This window comes from Apium graveolens, chromosome 6, assembly GCF_009905375.1.
Source record: "Apium graveolens cultivar Ventura chromosome 6, ASM990537v1, whole genome shotgun sequence".
Classification (NCBI taxonomy): domain Eukaryota; kingdom Viridiplantae; phylum Streptophyta; class Magnoliopsida; order Apiales; family Apiaceae; genus Apium; species Apium graveolens.
In genome coordinates this window covers 149,572,778-149,593,531 of record NC_133652.1, presented here as the reverse complement: position 1 = coordinate 149,593,531, position 20,754 = coordinate 149,572,778, and the positions used below count along the sequence as shown (strand labels likewise).

General features: G+C 35.4%; 2 protein-coding genes across 2 annotated transcripts; both read right to left on the bottom strand.

The window, feature by feature from the left end:
- Positions 1–10,115: 10,115 nt before the first annotated feature.
- On the bottom strand, positions 10,116–15,247 carry LOC141664089 (FACT complex subunit SPT16-like). The gene is made up of 3 exons (XM_074469974.1): positions 14,916–15,247; positions 11,069–14,305; positions 10,116–10,598 (listed from the first exon to the last, which is right to left on the bottom strand). The coding sequence occupies exon 2, from the start codon at positions 14,265–14,267 to the stop codon at positions 11,073–11,075; it is 3,195 nt and encodes a 1,064-aa protein (XP_074326075.1). The 5' UTR covers positions 14,268–14,305; positions 14,916–15,247; the 3' UTR covers positions 10,116–10,598; positions 11,069–11,072.
- Positions 15,248–16,023: 776 nt separating this feature from the next.
- On the bottom strand, positions 16,024–19,729 carry LOC141663550 (large ribosomal subunit protein uL2my, C-terminal part-like). Its single transcript, XM_074469325.1, has 3 exons — positions 19,572–19,729; positions 17,373–17,497; positions 16,024–16,791 (listed from the first exon to the last, which is right to left on the bottom strand). Exons 2-3 carry the CDS (start codon positions 17,461–17,463, stop codon positions 16,175–16,177), a joined length of 708 nt encoding a protein of 235 aa, XP_074325426.1. The 5' UTR covers positions 17,464–17,497; positions 19,572–19,729; the 3' UTR covers positions 16,024–16,174.
- Between the last annotated feature and the right edge of the window lie 1,025 nt (positions 19,730–20,754).

Sequence of the window (20,754 nt, the reverse complement as noted above, 5' to 3'; positions counted from 1 at the left end):
CCTTAGATGCTAAGAAGCTCAAACAAAAGAAGGAGCAAGCTGCTATCTTGGCCAAACTTCAAGTTGTGAAGAAAACAACTAAGATTTCTGCACAACCATCTGTGATTATTGAACCTAAAGATCAGAAAATGCATCAGGAACCACAACAGAAAAGAAAATTCAGATACAAGCTCCATTCTAAAAGAAAATTGGACTTTAGTGATGAGGAAATGAAAGACTACATTCCCAAAAAATCTACAACTTCAACTCAGACATCCAAGCCCTCAGTGGTACATGAAGAATTCAAGGTGGATCCAACTAAGAATTTTCATGGTGAGCCTATAATTCCAAAGGATGAGCCAATGGACTGGGATAGTTTTCCAATTCCTGAACTAAATTTACCTATCTTCAACAAGCCAAAGAAAACAAAGATAAGAGCAACCAAGAAAAGCAAGCATGTAACTCTCAGAACCAAGACCTTAACCAAATCTAAATCTACAGTCAACAAGGAAGGTTTTTTATATATCTGTGATATCAAGGAGTTTTCAGATTTAAACCTCTACTTGGATGAACTGGAAGAAGTAAAAGGAATTGATGCTCATAGACATCTTCCTGAAAGATTGGTGTTTAAGTACAAGGCGGCGAAAGAAATCACATGGCCTCTTCACAGGATTTTAGAAGAAAGCTGTTATGTACTAATAAAGATCTATTCATATTTCAAAAAGAACTTTGGATTTAATGTGATTGCAAGGAGATTGGTTCTAAAGAAGATTTGAGAGCTAAGGAGTAAGAAAACCAAAGATGCACATCCAAAAATTCTATCAATTCCCTTCACAGGAAAGTGAGTGTATTTGGGGCCTTATTGGCTGATGGAATTCATGGATGATAAGGGAGTTAGAAGATTCTTCAGACTGGATGACCATTTGAGTATCTCTAGCAATGAGACTCGATTGGAAATACAAGAAATGCTGGATCTATCTGAAGCTGATGAACTTGAATTCCAGAGACAACTCCATAATCAAATAGAGGAAAACAACAGGAAGCTTGGGAAGAAATCTAGACAATCAAGGAAATAGAATTATCTGCTCAGACTAGAGGATCACATTGATAATGATTGTGAGAACTCTTTGTACACTTTATTTTTTCAATATTCAATAAATTTTGCAGCACTTATCAGTTTTATCTACTACTTTTTAATATGTAGTTTTAGGGTGTTTTATTATCATCAAGTTTCTCTTAATTTATGGCTACAATTCAAGTAGAGATAAATTGGGGGAGATTGTTAGGAATATGTTGTGAACTTGATGATAAGTTAAATAAAACACCTTAGTAGATTTAACCTAGTAAATTTTGTAGCACTCGACGGATGATCTAATATAGTCCCGACGGATGAACTTTTCAGTCCCGACGGGTGATAGATTAACATCCATCGAGTGAGTAGCTTATGTAACAAATAAGTTCTGTAGCACATTTCTGCAAACAACATGTTTTAGTCAAGTAGATTGTATAGGATTCTTTAAGTCATGTTGACTACTAGATTGATATGCAGAATAGGTTGACTAATTGTAAATATGAGATGTCTTGTAATTCTGTATAAGTGAAATAGAGTCAAGTGGCAGATAGACTCCCGACGGATGATCTACAAGACTCCCGACGGATGATCAACATAGCTCCCGACGGATGACAAACATAGTCCTGACGGATGATCAAATCAAATAGCCATTGATAGTGACAACACAGTCACATGCGTTGGGTGTTTGTAAAAGGAATGTGGCAGCCTGTTAAGCAGGAATTTGAGAACAAAGAAGCATTACCATTTCCATGAAATTGTGAAGACAGTCAAAGATATTGGAAAGAGTAATGAAGCAACATGATTTTAGACTAGATAAACTTTGTTTTATTATTTTGTCTCATTGTCATGTAACTTGGTGATATATAAACCAAGTGTAGCAAGTAGAACAATTAACTAAGCAAGCTTATTTTCAGAGAAATATATAAAGCTGAATTATGTAAGCATTTCTCTGCAGTTTTGTTTGTTCAAACTTGTAAAGCAGCTGTGAGCTATTCAAAGCTTCACAGGGTTCTCATTTTATATATATATATATATGGTGGATACTTTTAAATCCACCAGAAAGTTTTAAAAGCTTCTATTTTTATTACTTAGTGTTTTGATTTCTATCACTCTTTTATTTCGCACCATTGCTAATCAAACACTGTTATATTTATCAAGTTAGAACATTCTTTAAATTTGAAAAAGTAGCCAGAATTACATTCAACACCCCTTCTGTAATTCTTTTTATATTGTTAGGGAATAACAACACACCATGAGAGTATATTAATTGAAATTCCCTCATCTATTCAAGGGGAGCTGCCAACACTCACTACTGAACAACAAATATTAGTTTCTCAAATTTCTTCTTCATATACTGCACTTGAATCCAATCCTTAAGTGCAAACTCACTTAAGTGACTTATTTCAAGAAATCTTGCTCACCACCCAGACACCAAGTTTAGATGGTGAGAGGCTACTGGCTGGGATAGACCTTGATGACACCATCACAAACATGGGGGATTCATCAGTTTTTACTGAAGATCCTATGGTGATCACAGATGCACCTTCATGTGCAAATCAGCCTTCATAGGCTATTAGGTTTGAGGGGAGTACTCTTGAGGGGGAGCTATCTAAATCCTCTCCAATTCAATTGGAGGTTCCTGTTCCAAGAACAACTCCCCTCAAAACCCTAGAAGAAATTGCATTAGCAATTGATGCTAGGAGTACAATTGCCAATAATCATGTCATACATGAGGCAAGTACATCACATTCAAGTGAAAGTGTTCTGAAAGGGACACAAGGGTTTGAGATTGGTGTACATGACAGTAACCCAATCAAATCCCCTCTAATTTAAATGGAGGTTCCCACTTCTAGTGGAGGAAAACACACTGTCATAACCACAGTACCTACTGTGAGTCAAACTGTGACTCTTGTCATAGGTGGTTCTGTTACATTGTCACCTTCTCATCAAACCAATCAACCATCAACTTCTCAACCTCAACCATCTCATCTCATCTCCCAGTGAAACTGAAAATTAACCTTTGACCATTGAAGATCTTGTAGTTGACTAGATTGGAGGCCTTACACAAATCTCACAACAGCTGCTCAAATCCAACATGTTAAATCAGGACTACCAAGCTATCATGCTCACTTACCAGACAGATGTTGAAGAAAATCAATCTAAAATTGTTGATGAAGCTGGTCAGAATGCAAATTGTGATGCTTGGATAGATAAAGAATTCTCTATTGAAATGGATGTTGTGCTAGCTAAGTTCAGGAAGGAGTATATCACTATTCTGGGAAGCAATGCTAGATCTCTAACTCCTCAGGAAGTTTATGATTTCATCAATGATATATACAAGGCTCAAATCAAGGCTTTCCATAACTTTGGAAAAGCACTTCAAATCACATTGACTGGACATCAAAATAAAATAATGAAGATTGTGAGGGAAAAGATGGATCAAATCATCCCTTCCCAAACTGAGATCAAAAACAAATTCATAACCTTTGCTGACCAGATGTCAAGGTATGATCTCAGTGGAATGGAAACACATGTCAAGAATCTCAAGACCTCATTTGTGGCCCTAAATGAACAAGTTCAAAATCATAGCATTCATTCTAATGATACAAGACTGAAGCTGGATCAAATGCACTCTAGCAGATACACTCCTTCAGCCTTGCTCATGGATGAAATTAAGAAGGCTGTACCCTTTTGGAGTTTCTACTTCCTCCACATCTTAATCCTCATCCACACTGCAAGTTCAAGAACTGCAACAGCAAGTCTATTTTCTCCAATCTTCCAATGACTCACTAAGTGCACAAGTCCAAGCTCTTACTTCTTTGGTGCAGAGTCAACAGAAAGACATCAAAACCCTGTTGGACTCTCACAAGCATCTCCAAATGCAAAACTCTATTGCCTTAAGAGCCATCATGGGGAAGCTCAACATACCACTGCCCTCACTACCTGAAGAAATAAGGCCAGAATTACCAACTCCTCTACTCATGCCTGTCACCAAGACTAAGGGGGAGATTGAGGCTAGGATTCAACAATCTATGGATGCTAAATCTAAGTCTAAAGAGTATATTCAGGTTGGCCAAAACTCTTCACAAACTCAACAATTTTAAGATATGGGAAAAGAAAGACTCATCAAAGCTGCAGAAGGACCAAATCAAGATCAAAAATTTAGTAAATTTCTTGCAGTCCTGAGAATGTCTCTTCAAAATAACATCATTACATACAAAAGAGCATTGGCCAAGACTATCAAATCTATCAAGGCAATAGTTGTGAATGTTGAGAACTATCTACAGAAAAGCATTGTTGTTAACATCAATGATGGTGGCGTGGATAGATGCCTTCAAGTCTCTCTTTCAAATCTTAGAACTCTAAGGGCATCTGAGCTAGATGTTGTGATTGACAAAGTACATGTGGTCATCACAGAGGACACTCAGCTTCTTCATGAGCTTAAAAATGCACATATAGCAGATTTTCCTGAAGCCTATCTATATCCAAGTAAAGGGGTGTCCTACATCTGCTCACAAACAAAAAGAACAAAATCTTTAATGTTCCCAAGAAATATGTGAGAGGGAACATGAGGTTGATCATGACTCTTCAATCTGATTTAAAATAAAAAAGTTCAAGGAACCTGAAGATGAAGAAATGATCAGAATTCTTGAAAGGTATCTAGTAAATATTGACACCATGTTGTCATCCACTCAATTCAACTTAAAAGATGACAAGGATGATGATGATGAGCAGAAGCATGATGAGTAAAAGCCTTCTAGCTCAAATCCAAGTCAATCTTCAAAAGCAACTGGCAGCAAAGATAAGAAGAAGGATGAGAAAAAGGAAGATGATAAGAAGAAATGGGATGAAAGAAGAAAGAAGAAAAAGCAAGATGGCTCAGAACCACAACAAACCCTAAAAATCCAAACCAACCAAGCTCAACCTTCAAAGCCAACAAACTCATACACTGAAACACCTCCTACCTCAAAGCCTAAATTCTTATACAAATAAACTGCTAACACCTTTCTAAAAATATCAATCATATCAAGTCAAACATTTCTCAAGAAACTCTTAAACCTACCCTCTGCTAAGCCATCAACCAAAATTCACTACAAGTCTGTTGGGAGAAAACCTAAAAAAATTCAAGTCACTAAGAGGGCCATCTAGAATTTCTATAATCAAAGTGATTTTCTACCTCTTAACTGGTGCATCTCAGATGAAGACTACTTTCAACAACTAGCTGAGGAAATGGTCAAAGTTTGGGTTGTAACAATAAGGGAAGTAAGAATTTACTATTAGGATGGGTCCTTCACATTTCTTGGCAGCAAGTTAATGGACACCTTTTCACCCACAGAAATCAAGAGAGTGATAAGCTTACTGAAAGATAAGGATACTGCAACCAGGGCATGGAGATCTGTTTTAGCTGAATGGTTGTTAGAAAGGGAAGAAAGAAGAGCAAGAAACAAGGATGAATATGAAGAGAGGAAGAGAAATTATGATGAGAAATAGAAATGTACATTCAAAGATCTGAAGATCTCAAGGCAAAAGGGATGAGCAGAGTTACCAAAGATGGGAAATTTTTAAATGTCAAAGCTGGCACATCCTCAAGATTTAGGATTGATTTACTGAGTAACTATTCAATACATGACAAACTTAAACTTGTGGAAGCTTTAAGAGGAACACCAATCATTGAGGAACTGGAAATACTTGTAAATTTAAAGGACCTCATTAGAGAAGAAACAGGAGATGAGACATTTATCTGATGTATGTATTTGTTAAACTCAGGAAATTACCTAATGTATAAGCGTTGTATTTGTGTCAATTTGTATGTATAAGTCTAATTTTCCATTATAACTTGGGATTAGTCTTGTTAACAGGCATGAATTTGTAATAAGCAATCTTCTCACAAATTGGGGGAGATTGTTGTGCAACACATGCCTGTACTGCAACAAGACTACAAATTGACAACCCTAAGTAAGTTGTATGATAATCTAAGTTTGCATTTTGTATTATAACACTTAAGTCTGTAAAAATATAAATAGACTAGACTGAAGTATTTTTCTGTAAACAGTCTCAAGCCTAAGAATAAGCTCTGGAAGATGATCATGAAGATCATGCCTCAGAGAAAGTGTGAAGAAGCTTGGAGTTGAAAAAATCTGTTTTGTGAAAAACATTCTAAGTCAGGAAGTCTACAAGTCACAGATTAAGTGTTATAGAGAAGTCATTCGAGAACTCCAGAATGACTTATCGCGAAGTCAAGAAAAACCACTAGAGAACTCAGAGATATCGACAAGTCAAACTGAAGACATGAAGATTGGAGATATCGACAAGTCATTTTTTCACTAGAGAACTCTGAGATATCGAGAAGTCAAAATATCACTAGAGATCTTTGAGATATCGATAAGTCAAAATATCACTAGAGATCCCTGAGATATCGATAAGTCAATTTGTCACTAGAGAACTCAAAGATATCGATAAGCCACAGTGAAGACATGAAGATGAGAGATCTCGACAAGCCAAATTCTCTTATAGAGAACTCAGAGACTTCAATAAGTCAATCAACTATAGAGCTATTAGAGATCTCGATAAGTCATTATGCTTATCGAGATGTCGAGTTCTCTATATGACTAACTGGAGATCTCGAAGTAAAACTCAAGTACAGAATGCATATTAGTTTAATATCCAAGATTATCAATCAACAAACAAATCAATCACTGATTTGAAAAGTCTACAAAAGCAGTTTGAAGAGTACAATATCAAAGGCCAAGATTAACTGGAAAAGTAAAGTCACAGGCATGCACGATTTACATAGATACACTAAGACATAAATAGAAAGATTTGATTATCCAAAAGTAGGGTTTAGTACATGTTGTTGCATGCTGTGTAACCCATAAATTTGTAGCAAACACTAGCTTGATTTTAATATAAAATTAAGTGAATTTTGAAAGATAATTGTGTTCATATGCATGTTTTAATTATTCTGTTAAAATACATTATCTCTACAAATAGATTACTTTGTTCACCATTCTTGAAATTTTAAAAAGCCCTTAAAATTGTTTAAAACACATTACCCAATATTAAGCTTGTTAATCTCTACTTTTCCATTCATGTTGTTCCTTCTACTTAATCAAGCTGAGATTTAAGTTCTTTCTTTAATCTTCTGTTGGATAAGTATCCTATGTTACTCTGCTCAACTCTCTTGGTTTTGTTGCATTCTCTTCTTAAAGAGATCTTGTTCACCGGTTCAGCATTTCAACTATTGTGTCCAGTATGCTAGTACAGATACTTTCTTCCGGCGAAAATTTTCATCTTTTGATTTTTCTTTCTTTATTGCATGAAAATCATTTGTAGATTAATAGTTATCAGTAGAGACGTCTTGTTCAAATTTCGATTTTTCCATATTCCAAGTATCTTCACATAAAATTTTCATACTTTCAAGATCTGTGAATGTATTCGCTACATCCCTAGATTTCTTTCCATTTAGAAATTACTTCTTTTTTAAGATTTAATTGTCTCTTAAGAATTTCTTCCTTCTTTAATATCCTCAGCAGTTCATCATTTGCAGCTTGGTAATTTATCTTAACATTTTCATATTCAAGCAGCTGCATCTCTAAAAAGTTGTTCCTTTCATATAACTCAGAATTAGAATTTTTAATTCTGATGTTTTTCCTTATAAGAGACTTCAGAGTGATATGCAAGTTGTATAATTCAGATTTCATATTATGGATATTTTCTTGACATTCACCCTTACAACTTAGAGAGATCAGCTATAATTACCTGATTGTTGCTTGAGGGTTCCTCTGACTCATTATGTTTAGCCATAAGGGATAAACTGAGAAATTCTTTGCTCAGGACTGGAATATGGGCTTTTCTACCTCCTTCTTAACCATGGATGATTGAGTGGTCTTTAAGTCAATATCTTTAAACCTTCTGTATGTTGAAGGCTTGCTCCGATACCAATTATTATTCACTAACAATCAACTAGGTTTTGTAAAAGGGGGTTGAATACAAATTAAAATTTTCAAGTTAATTTGTGCATGGGAAAGGAAAGATGAACACATATGTTAATAATTTCAGGTGGGTTGCTTTTCGACTTACCACCTCAGGTTTTATTTCGAAGAAATAATCTGTTACAATTACAAATGTAATCTCACAGCTGCGGATTTTCAGTGTTTCACTCAGAAGATGATATCTCTCTAAAACTCTGTGAAAATGAAGAACATATTCCTTAAGTGAAACACTGCTACTACCTAGTTTATATACCATTACAAAGCTTACTAAACTAAACATATTGCAGTTTTCGAGGTCCACCAAGGTTACTTCTTCATTATCTTTCCTGTGATACTTGACAAATGATGATAAATATTATCATGATATACAGCCTTGAATATCTCTCCAAATTGCCATGCACAGAAATGAAATATTTTTCTTCATTTGAATCCAAGATCACATGCAAACTTTGTCTGGGCTTCTCATCTTCTTTTCTGAGATACCTATCAGCTAATGTGCTTTGACAGTCCTAGGTTTTGACCACTATCATGTCACTATCAGTAGCTATTATCTGCATTAGCCATTAATAGCCGTTAGCCGTAGAACTCTTTAGCCATTGGAGGTCATTCTACTACAGCTTCCCTTAGCCATTGATAGTCATTTGATTAGCAGTTTATAGGCTTATGTATGTAGAAGTTGATATTTCTCTTCATTTAGCAGTCAAAGATTCACTTCACTACTTAATCTGAATTACAAGGCAACGAATATTTACACTTAGTCATCCTATTCTAGATTATCCATTGAGTCAACATGAAATCCGAGTGAATAAATGCATTGTTATTTGTTTATTGAGATCTCATACAAAATGTTACAATGGCCGCATCATTTGCTCCTTCAGTTACTATCCCTTAGAATGGCTAGCAGTTGGGTGTTACATTTCGTCTTAACATAATTTTGCAAATATAGTTTTGTTTATCATCAGAATTTATGCTTATTCCTAACAAACTTTATATTTACCTTAAAATACGTGTGCAGTATTAAAACAAAACATGCGGTGAATTGAATGGGAGAATAATATTTAACGTATCTTAAAAGTAACAGTGGTGTGTGGTGCTATAATACGTATCCTTTAATTTAAAATTAATGAGTTACTTTTTTTTGTTAAATAAAACTCTTTCTCCGATTGTTGCAAAATAACAACAAATATGTTATAAAAAAATATTTGAATTACATGATTCTAAATTACACAATGATAGTTGTCACTAATAATTTATTAATTTATTTCAGAGCAAAGTAAAAAAAAATCCAACTATAATAAAATGATAAACTTACATGCAAATTGCAAAATAACAAAACATTTTACTTACTTGATCCTAAGTATAGATGTATAGATGATAATAAAATTGTATCTTTTTTTTAGAGTTAATAAAATTGTATCTAAACTTACATTTATTTACCGTATTTACCATTTTTAAGTATAGAATTAAGTATAAATATATAAATGCTAATTTCTTATGTGAATGTAGTGTTACTCAAATCTTTTGAGTTTTTCATTCATCCGGTCATCAGATGTAAAAACCTGTGAAGATTTTGTAAGAACCGCTAATAAAGGGAATTAATTGTCACAATATTTAAGTAAATTTCGATCTATCGTGAGAACGAAAATTGAAAGGTATGAATATAGGAATTAATGAGAACGAGAATGCAATATAAGTAGGAATGGGGTTCACATTCCATTACTAATATAAATAAAACATTTAAGATTCTAATTCCCGTTTACCGGACATATACGAATCATGACACTAAATTACTGTCTAAACACCACCGTTTGGGTTTAAAACCGGGCACACAAATTAATCATGTAATAAACCCCCAATCTAAATGCATAAATACATAGCTAAGTTTAAACCATTATGCACTCTGAGACGGAAATTACTGCACAAACGTAAACAAAATTTGATATTTAATTCGAGAAATAAGACCAGCACAAATGGAAATATATGACATACGCACAAGTTAATTCATAAATTTACACGACACAGTTGTACTAAAAGATATGACCTGCATGGAGAACATTGATTAACCTATTCCAGAATCTAAACACATTTTATAAAAAATTAAAGCATGAGACCAAAATTTAGCACAGCTTATTAGTACGAAGCATCAGTTGATCGAGAGCTACAAGACAAGTGTATGATATAACTAGAGCACCAAGTTCGCATTTAGGAATAGAAGACAACCGTAAGATAGAACACCTAGTCCGCATCTATTCATGAAACAGGGCATAATACTCATAAAACAGTATCGTAAACATGTTCTGCTAAAGCACTTTCCTGCTTAGTTACCACATACATTGACACACTAAAAAAACCTTAAATAAAAACTACCTCTAGCTACAAGCTCTACTAGTCCATGCAGCCCCTTCAATTCATCTTGTTGAGATAAGACCTCTTCCAAGAACTACAACGAAACTACCCTTCCTTGCCTCGTGATATGCAAAGAACACCATCATCCAAACAGCTATTCTCCTACTTCCTATTCTGCTCTTCAATCCTAATTTTGCAATTGCTGACACCTGCCAGTCGACAGAAAAGACATTGTTAAATTCCTTGAAAAAATGATTTTAAATGACTAAAAACACTACACTCATTAATTACTTGAATCTACTGACAACAAATTGATTAAATCTCCAGGTGACTAGAGAAGTCTCATCGATCTTAGACTGTACCAGCTAAAGATTTGAAATCATTTTTTAGTCTACCCTATATATCTACATGTGATCATGACATTCATATGAGGTACTAATTCCAAAGGGAGTGTTGTAAAGTTCAGAACTTAATTAATTAGTTAAATAAATAAGAACAGAAAGCATACATTGAGACTTTTAATTATATTGTAAAACATCATACAATTCTGCAATAACAAGTAGATATATGCCATAATTAAGATCAAAGGGAATTTAATGTTCAAAGAATCCAAAATCAGTACTTAAAAACTAGTTCTAGAGCAATTGACTTGCTCGGAAAATAAACTAGAAAAACTTACATGTTCACCTAAATCTGGCCCTCTTCGAGAAACTTGTGCCACCAGAAGGTCTCCTCTCAGGTGCCCTGGATTTACCGAGAGCTTTTGACTTTCTTCTATTCCTCTCCTCCTCGCTGTCTGATTCAGCTCCTCTTTCTCTGTCTGCATTGGTTGCTTCCTTCTCCAACTCGTCCCACGTTTTTCCTTCTTCCTCTTCTGATACCTCTTCAGATTCCTCTTCCTCATCCTCCTCTGACTCCACCAATGATGCACTGTCACTATCATCTTCCTCCGACTCTGAGTCAGATTGCACATCAGAAGGCTCATAACCCTGGTCTGACTCCTGTGATTTCTCTGAATCCGAATCACTAACCTCTAAGTTCAAAAATTCCCAGCCACCCTCATCTATAAATTGCTGTGGATCATCAGTGATAGTTTTCAATATTGTTTTCCAGTTCATATTTAGCCTGCTCTCATAGTACTTGATGTCTGTTGTATCAAGCCACTCCTTGATGCCATCCAGTGAAGATGAAGGGATTGAATCAATACGAAAGACATCCCGCTTAAAGTCCTTAAAAACAATTGCCATGTCAAAGTTTTTCTGTCCCAGTCCAACCCTTTCCAAATTGACAATTTCAATCTCACTCAATGAAATCACCACAAATGGTGTCTCAATTAGCTCAACTAGGCAGCTAGAAGTTGGAACAATAAAGGCAGAGGATTTGTGAGGTACCCCGTGGAATCCAAGCTCTCTCAATGGCTGATCAAACTCCAATACCAGTGATTTAAATTGAGGCTGCCCCCATAAATCATTAACACGGTTCACGAAGTTCTGAAAGTCCAAATTAATTTTATTTTTCCGAGCTCTCTCTCGCTGTTCTTCCTCAATCTCATCAGGGTCATAGGCAGATCTCTTCCCACCTCCTATTGTCTGTGTGGCATCCATCACTTCACAATAAAATTGAACATCTTTTGTTTTCTTGTTTCCCACCATAATGTGGTTGTGCAGATGAAAGTGAAGTAGAGTGATCATTTCCTTCTCAGCTGGCTGGAAAAATGCATGTTTGATGTTGGCATACATGACATCCACACGCTCTTCAGCCCGTGATGTTGAATATCGAAATCCATTCGTGTGTGCTTCAAGTGAACCTGAAAGCTTTCGTGCACGGCCACCAAATACAGGACGGATCCACAGATCAGACAACCTTATTGGCTTGAATTTTGCGCCTGCGACTTGAAGTTTTTCTTGGCTGACTAAAGTAGCTCTCTCAGCTCTTTCTGATTCCCGAGAAGCAACTTGTCTGCGCAGAGTTTTAATAAGTTGTACCACTTCACTACTGTGCCTCGGGTCCCTTGATCGAAAAGAAAGTTCCTTGACATATATGGATCCCTGAAATTTCAAAGTGTTGGAATCATGTGGATTAAAAGGAGTACCAGGTACGTTGAATATGATTCGTATATAGCATGTACGACTTGTATCCTGTTGGCTTGTAACACTTTTGACTGTCGCAACATGAAAAGGAACCAAGCTACCATAGATAGGCAGTAGGATGGCCTCATTCTTCTGATCTATTTGAATGACTAGGCCCCTTGAAGGAGGCAGATCATTAACATTCTTGTAGGCAATAATATCACCAGAGGATTTCACAGAACCACGGCTATCTACTGTCCCGGAGTCTCCACCAGTAAGCCTTCTAGCTGTTTCTTCGTTCTTTTGGCGAGCAAGCTCTGCTTGATGCTGCCTCCGAAGCTCCTCCTTTGTGCTTTCTTGATTTAAAGACCTGAGTGAGGTCTTAAAGGAATTAGGGTCGGCACCATTTGCTTCCGATTTAGCCTTCGGCCGTTCCTTCTCTTCTTCTTCATCCTCCTCATCACCCAATGAGTATAACACATCCTTCGCTGCTTTAGAGCTCATAGAAGTCAAAACTTCAGGACCGCTTTCACCAATAACTACAGTATCGGCAAGCAGCATTGAAATGTTTTGGGTCTTCGGATGTTTGGTGCCTGTCTGCAAATTCTGGAAACCAAGTGACACGTTGAACACCATTCCTGATTTCAGTATTCTATCGTTCTTTGCATTGAGGTTAAGGCCAGACTCACGAAACTCGAGGCCAATTCCAGTTCCCGCTGTTCTAGTCAAGTTTGCAGCCAATTCAGGTGCCTCCTTCTCGACTATGGAAAGGGCTGCTTGATATGAAGCACTAGCTGTTCTCCCTGGTTTCAAAGCATTGATGGCTGCTTCTTGTGCTTTAAGGAGGACTCCATAGGCTTTACTCTGTAATGGGTTTGCATCTATTAGAAAAGTCCTGGCAACATTAGAGCAGTAACTACTGTAACGAGACCCAATTGCGCACAAGATCACACTCGTAGATTCATAGAAGAGGTTATGATCATTGCTTGTTGCACTTGGTCTGAGATCAAATTCACCTCCACTTTGAAATATTGGAGGATAGCAGATATCAACATTTTCTGCTTTAAGCTTCACCTTTATCTTGGCAGGTTCAACAATCGCCTTTTCTGTATCATCCATTAATGATGAATGTGAAACCTTTTTCTCCTCATCAATGACCTGTTCCAGCTTTGGCACTACATAAAGTTTCATTACTGCTGAAGTCAGATATGCAGCTTTTTTTACATTTGTAATCTCAGCAATATCCTTTATCGCAAACAAATCTGAGAACCCATTTGATATATCAGTGACCATAAAATTCTCACCCTGTAGCTTCTCAGTCCATTTCTCCAGTAGGTTTCCTTCGGGAGCCTCTTTCGCTATGTGTCCAACTACAGGAGCATCACCATCTGAGCCAGACTTGGCCTTTACAGCTCGGAATATACTATCCATCAGTGCACCTCCATCATCATTCTTGGCCTTCACATGCACCACAACTTCAGCACTCACAGCCTCCTTTGCAGCTCCTTTCACAACTCCAAGTAAAGATGCCTTCTTCTGGCTACACAAGAAATGAATCTGCTTCTTCATGAACACCATAATTGTATCCGGAAACTCATATCCAAACAACCAAATATTCAACGCAGATGACTTCAAATATCGCAAATCATCTGATGGTGGAGGAGTAGCTACAGTCAAAACTTCAGAAGAACCCCACATATCATCCTTGTGTTCATTCCAATGTGAATACAGCATCTTCAATCTCTTTCTAAAGATATCAAGATTGATAGCATAAGCCCCTGCAGCACCATTGCTATTCTTTTCGCTCATTGTACAATACTTGCTCTACCAGTCCAAATATTCAAAGACTGCAACACACAATATATACAATAATCAGTATGTAATTCCCTATGTACCATCAAAACAACACCACCTAAAATTACAAGCTTAAGGGTCACATCTTGTTCCTCAACATCAAGGCCATTAGAAATACACATTCCGTAAACATTACCAACCACTTAAACACATATACCATCAGTTACACATCATATAAGTTCGGCACATCGAAAAACAATTATTTCAAAAAATTATCAACAGGGTATCGACAACATACTATAAGCATACTAAACAATTAAACTTCAATATCTCCTTCAAATATTAATAGTTCGACACACTTCATATACATATTAACATACATATACATGTGTTTGAGTGAATGCGTGTAAAGCTTTAATTCAATCAAAAATTGGAAAGGGATCAAAAATTAAAAAGGGGGCAGAATTAGAGTTCCAAATAGTTAAGACAAGTAAATACAGCCCTAAAAATCACTTCAATTCCTCAAAAAAATAAAATTCACAAATTTAATTTTTTTAGGAAAAAATCAAAATTTTAATTAATTTTCGCAAAATTAGGGTTTCGACAAGTCAAGGAACCTAAAAGGGCATCATAACAAAGCGAAAAATCAAGAGAAAAACTTACATTTGTAGTGTGACAGAGTATTCCTCGAATCAAAATTAGCGATTTCCAGAAGCTAATTAGGGTTCTAAAACGATATACGACGTGAAATAAGCTAAAGAGAACGCAATTGGGGCTTTTAACACTACGGAAAACAACGAAATCGAGACTAATTAGAGCAGAAAACGATGAAATTGAAGAAGAATTGCGGTGAAAAAGAGTTGAAACTCATTGATTAGAAGCGAGAAAGAGAGAGAGATTGATGAAATTGGGAGAGATTTTAGAGAGAGACGAGAGAGATGAGAGAAAAAGAAACACATAAAAATGAGAGCCCGAAGGGGGAAAATAGAATGAACTGGTATGAGTACGAATGCTCTGGGATTTTGTTTATATACTGCGGGTGGTTTGGGTATGGGCTTTGTTTTGGGCTTATTTACGGGTATGGTACGGGCTAAAATGACGAGATTGGCCTTGTGTTGAGTATATTTGGGTTTTGTGGAAGTTTGTAGAAGAAGGTCAATGCGGGAATGTAGTTAAATGTACGGGGTAATTTTGGAAATTTGAGTTATTGCTAAGAATGGAGTGTAACGGTGTCGTTCTTGTAATAGACTTGCACTGGATTTAAACGGCGTCGTTGGTTTTGGAGGGCTTCTTTTAGGTTTTGCTGGCGGGAAATATATTTTGTGTTTTGGTGGATGATTCTTCTTTTAAGAGGATGGATTATGAAGATATATAAATTTTTAACTTCGACTTGAAATTTGAAATTTCAAGAAACTTAACATTCTATTTTTCCCCGCAATTTAATTTTATAATTATATAATAATACTATCCGAATTCAAACACTAAATGCATGAGCTGAAAAGAGTAATTCAAGTGAAGTCCGAAGCAAAAACTGTTGCACTCTTTAGCGGTAAGCTTTATTGACCAACACAGATAGATAGTAGAAGCCCCAATAAGCATGTTCATCGCTACAATTTGAAGCTGAATAGCTTCTAAAGATGCTCCACCCGGCCAGTGACATTGCACCAGTTTTAAGTGAAACTGATTGATTTTTTCAGATGTCGGTCCAGATATTGAGTTTCAACTGTAAATCCAGATGGTTAAACACTCAAACTTTTGTAGCTACAGGAAATCACAGTTAAATCACAATTTTATTCCCAGAATAACAACATACATAGCAAATAAATTAATAATCTAGTTAAAAAGTGAAAGCAAAACTAAATTACTAGTTTTATTCTCAAAAGTTATCCGGGTACTTGAAAGATACCCCCAGAAAACCTGAACTATTTCCTTCTTTTAAGAGGCCCGGTCTTGTAACCACTTTTAGTAGGCTTTCCCCACGGAGTTCTTGAAACCTTTCCATGACCACCACTGCTTTTACTCTTGCCTTCCCCTCCCCCATGAGGATGGTCTACAGGGTTCATGGCCACTCCTCTCACCACTGGCCTCCTCCCAAGCCATCGACTGTGACCAGCCTTTCTCAGTCTCTTCGTCCCATGTTCAGGGTTTGATACAGTCCCTATTGTTGCACGACAACTTGTATCAATTAATTTTTCTCTGCCTGACGGCAATCTGATCAAACAGTACTTAGATGCTGACGGCTCCTTCAGTATTTTCGCAGCAGTGCCTGCTGCTCGCACCAGTTTCCCGCCTTCACCAGGTCTCATTTCGATGTTGTGGATAAGGGTCCCGATTCGCATCATAGAAATAGGCATGCAACTTCCGAATTGTGAGCTTATGTCAAGGCTGAATATTGGGTTAGTCAAAGCTGACTGTGAGGTACCTGCACTGATGTTGTGGATCTTGGTTCCAACATGCATTGTTGATGTGCTCAAGACAAGGGAACATACAGCATGATTGGACATTGGGATACTTGAAGGCGATTTTGTAGCAATAGCATCTGCAGTGTCACCAGAGGTATAAAGTTGTTACTAATATCACAGATTTCAGGAAGCAAAAAACTATATGCAAATCGAGTTACAGTTGTAATACATCTATCATCGTCTTATTTAGTCGGTCTGGTTAATCTTGATGATTAGTCCTCAGTCTGGTTAATCTTGATGATAAATCAGAAAGTTTTGTAACTAGTTGGCAATACTAATCAGCTATTCTAATTCTATATAGTGATGCAAATGTTCCAATATATATCCACTCAAATTGCGGTAGATCACACTGATGTATGCAATTGCATGTGATCACACAGTATAATATGGACAATCTGCAACTACATATAAACACGGTGGGCAACTAATAATATTTTATTAATCCTAAGTGTAGGTTTGAAGACTGCTTACTTTTATAACACACAAGTTTGAGATACATGAATGGGAACAGTTGAGGGCTCCTCTCGTACAAAATTTTCTTTTATATAATTTAGTTAGAAACAAATATGTTAAGCATATTCAGTAATCTTGTACAGATAAGATCAAACAAGTATGTGCAGATTAACACATTAAATGCATACAGAGTAATATAAATTACCGGAAGAAGCGCTGAACGACCGCATTGGAGTACGAAGTAAATTACAGAAAAGGGTTGAAGAAACTTTGCGAGCCCTGAAAATTGCCGCCATTTCCTAACAGGCTAACACTCAGTTCTTATCAACTCTGCAAGAAGAAAAATAGTGTCGGAATAAAATCAAGACATTTAACTAGAACAGCCTTGATGAATACTACACAACTGACTTTAATGAATAATTGTTGCTTTCATCAATTAAAGACTTTGGTACCTGGAGATGGTAATTGTAAACTATCGATCTTTTAATTTTTACTTTTTATAAATTACTAAAACCTTTTCAGATATGGTGACCCGTATGGAAATCAGCACAGAAGAGTTTACGTTTATGCTAAAATAAAGAGAGTAAGATTGCCTTGTGTCTTATGAACTCCTTTTTGTCAAGTTGCAAAATGTGGTGTGATTTTGGCAGAGATTAACTAGTTGTTCTAGGTAAGTGACCTTAATATTTAAAAAAACAAAATCAGCAAAATATTATACTCCATAACAGTTATCTATGTGCACACTATTCTTGTCCACATATATTTACAAGTTAATTTTCCCTAGAAGAACTATTAATGTATGAGCACAAACTGGTACAAGAAGCTATGGATACATGAGGAACATAAACAAATTACAAGTCATTTTTAGCAGCTTTTTAGTCACTCATCTCCAGCAAAAATGCTTAAGGTAGTAAATCATAAGTTAAAATAGAAGTTACAAACATATACCGGCAGTTATGTGTTATAAAGAAGGATAAGATTGGATGCTGTCTTATGAGTTATGAACACTCTTTTGTCAAGTTGCAAAAATTGCTGTGATTTTTGCACAAAATAACTGGCTGTGGCCGGTCTACACAAGTGACCATTATAAATGAAAAGGTTTCAGTAAAATATTGAAAAATATTCTTATCCGCCTATATTAAAAGTGAATTTACCCTAGCAGAATTAGTATATAATGTATGAGGATATAATGTGCTACAAGAAGTTATAAATACATCACACAAGAGGGAAGCTGTAATACTTACATTTACGTATCATTTTTAGCGGTTTTATAGTCATTATTCCAACATAAATGCTTAAGATAGTAAATGTTGACCATCTTTTCAATAATAAACAGCAAGTATTTTGAGATAGACTTCAAACGGCAAATAGAATGCACTTTTTAAATTCCTGACCTTTAGCATCTGTTACAAGGACTCATCATTTTGCCTCGGGTACCCCATACCTATGTCGGACACTTGACACTTAGACATGGATATGGACATTTAGATGCCTAATTCAGGCTAAAAAAAATTTCTTTTCAAAATGTTGCTGAGATACAAAGACTTGAGCCAGCGTCAAAATATACTCCCTCCGTTCCTTATTGTTGGATGTTTTAGACTTGTGACCAAAATTCCCATTTGTTAGACGTGTTGTGTTTTCAAAGCACATTTAGCAACTTAGTTTCCGGTAAATATCCCATCTTAGTAACTTCTCTTTCTGCATGATGTTTAAATAGCAGGGGTCTGATAGTAAAAGGATACTAAATTTAATGTGATTGTAATGTGCTGATGAGCCTCCTTGGTTTGTGAAACTTTTTCTAAAACCTCAAACAAAAAGGAATGGATGGAGTACATAGTTAACATGTTTACAAATAGACATAAGTCTGTCACCTTATGTAAAATCAACTCAAGTTTAATACCTCATTTTCAAGAATAAATGAACAAGCTAGGGTAATGAAGCGGCAGGAAGTGAATGATCTAACAAAGTAACACTAAAACTCCTAGAATTACAAGTATTCTCATTTACATTACTATGGCAACAAAACATTTCAACAATTCAACATATATTTTATTTCCAGTGTTCCAATCGAAAACGACGAAAACCGACAAACTGCGGTCAAACTTGCATAAAGCAACAACTTTCCAGAGTTCTAACATAATTTTTTCTCAGAGAACAGCAATCAAACAGTTTGTAGTCAAACTAAAAACTCGCCGGAAATCCATTAAACAGTGTTCTATGACTCAAATAAATAAAAAACTGCATAAAAGGGCATCACTAAATTGCAATACACAACATAAAAATTACAAAAAAAAAACTTAATTATGTATCCAAATAATGAACTTAAAGATTTAATAAAGCATGAAATGCTTGTATTGAGAAATTTATACAAGACTAAAATGTAACATGTTAAGTAGAATGTCACCTCAGAATCAAAAGCTCGAAGGGGCATGAATGATTTGAAAGCTCAAGAAGGCGACCTAACTGTGCTGGGCAGAAGAGTAGTTTGTGTTTTTACTGTGTTTAAACTTCGACCAAAACAAAATGATGAAGACTTTCAGAAGGGGCCCAACCTGGGTTGTGCACTTCTTAGAAGCCCATAATTTAGGGGAAAAAACCAGCCCACAAAAATGAAAGAAATTAAAGCAAAACGAAAAAGATTTGAGAAATTACCAAAATATACTAACTTTTTTAAAATTATTTTGCGATTTTACTATTTTCTGAATTTTTTTTACAAAAATAGAGAATCAAATAAAATCAAACAGACATGCAACTCTGCAATTAGTTGAATCGATTTTTTTTGTTGCATGAGATTGCATAGAGTTACTGAAATTTATCAAAAGTTGCGTCTAGTTGAATCAAATTGCAAAAAATCGTATTTTTGCAAAAAAAATGAAAAATAGTATTTTTGCAAAAAAAATATATTTTGCAAATTTTTTTAAAAAAATAATAGTATTTTTGCAAAAATATTTTTAACCTTGGGTATTTTTCAAAAATGTTCAAAAGATTTTTGCAAAATTTTATTTGATAAATACTATTTTTAATTTTTTTTTTGCAATAATATAGTTTTGATTCAACTAGATGCAATCTCGATAAGTTTCTGCAATTAGATGTAATCTCGAATGCAACTAAAAAAATTATTTGCATTGATTTTAGTTGCACCGTCGTAAATACTTTTAGAAAATAATAAAATTGCAAAAAAAACTTCAAAATTTAGTATTTGTGATAATTTCTTAAAAAGCATAAAGATAATATTTTTAACTAGTTTTATATTAGAACTCTACAAAATTATCTACCAGTAAATGAGCATTGTGTTATAATTAACAAATGTAAATAATGAAACATGTTAGGATGCCTAAATTTGATCCAAAAATGATTCTTAAATGTTAGGTGACATTTTTTACGATACAATTAGAAAAGATGAACCCTCATATATTTATGCTAAAAGCATAAATTAAAATAGTCCATACTGTCAGGCCACTTGTGCCATATCATTTAAAAAAATTGTTGTTACCCAATTTGGGAGTTCTAGCATTACTACTAAATTATTGTGTTATAACGTGTAAATTGTCCTACTTATAATATTAACAAAAAAAATTATGATAGAC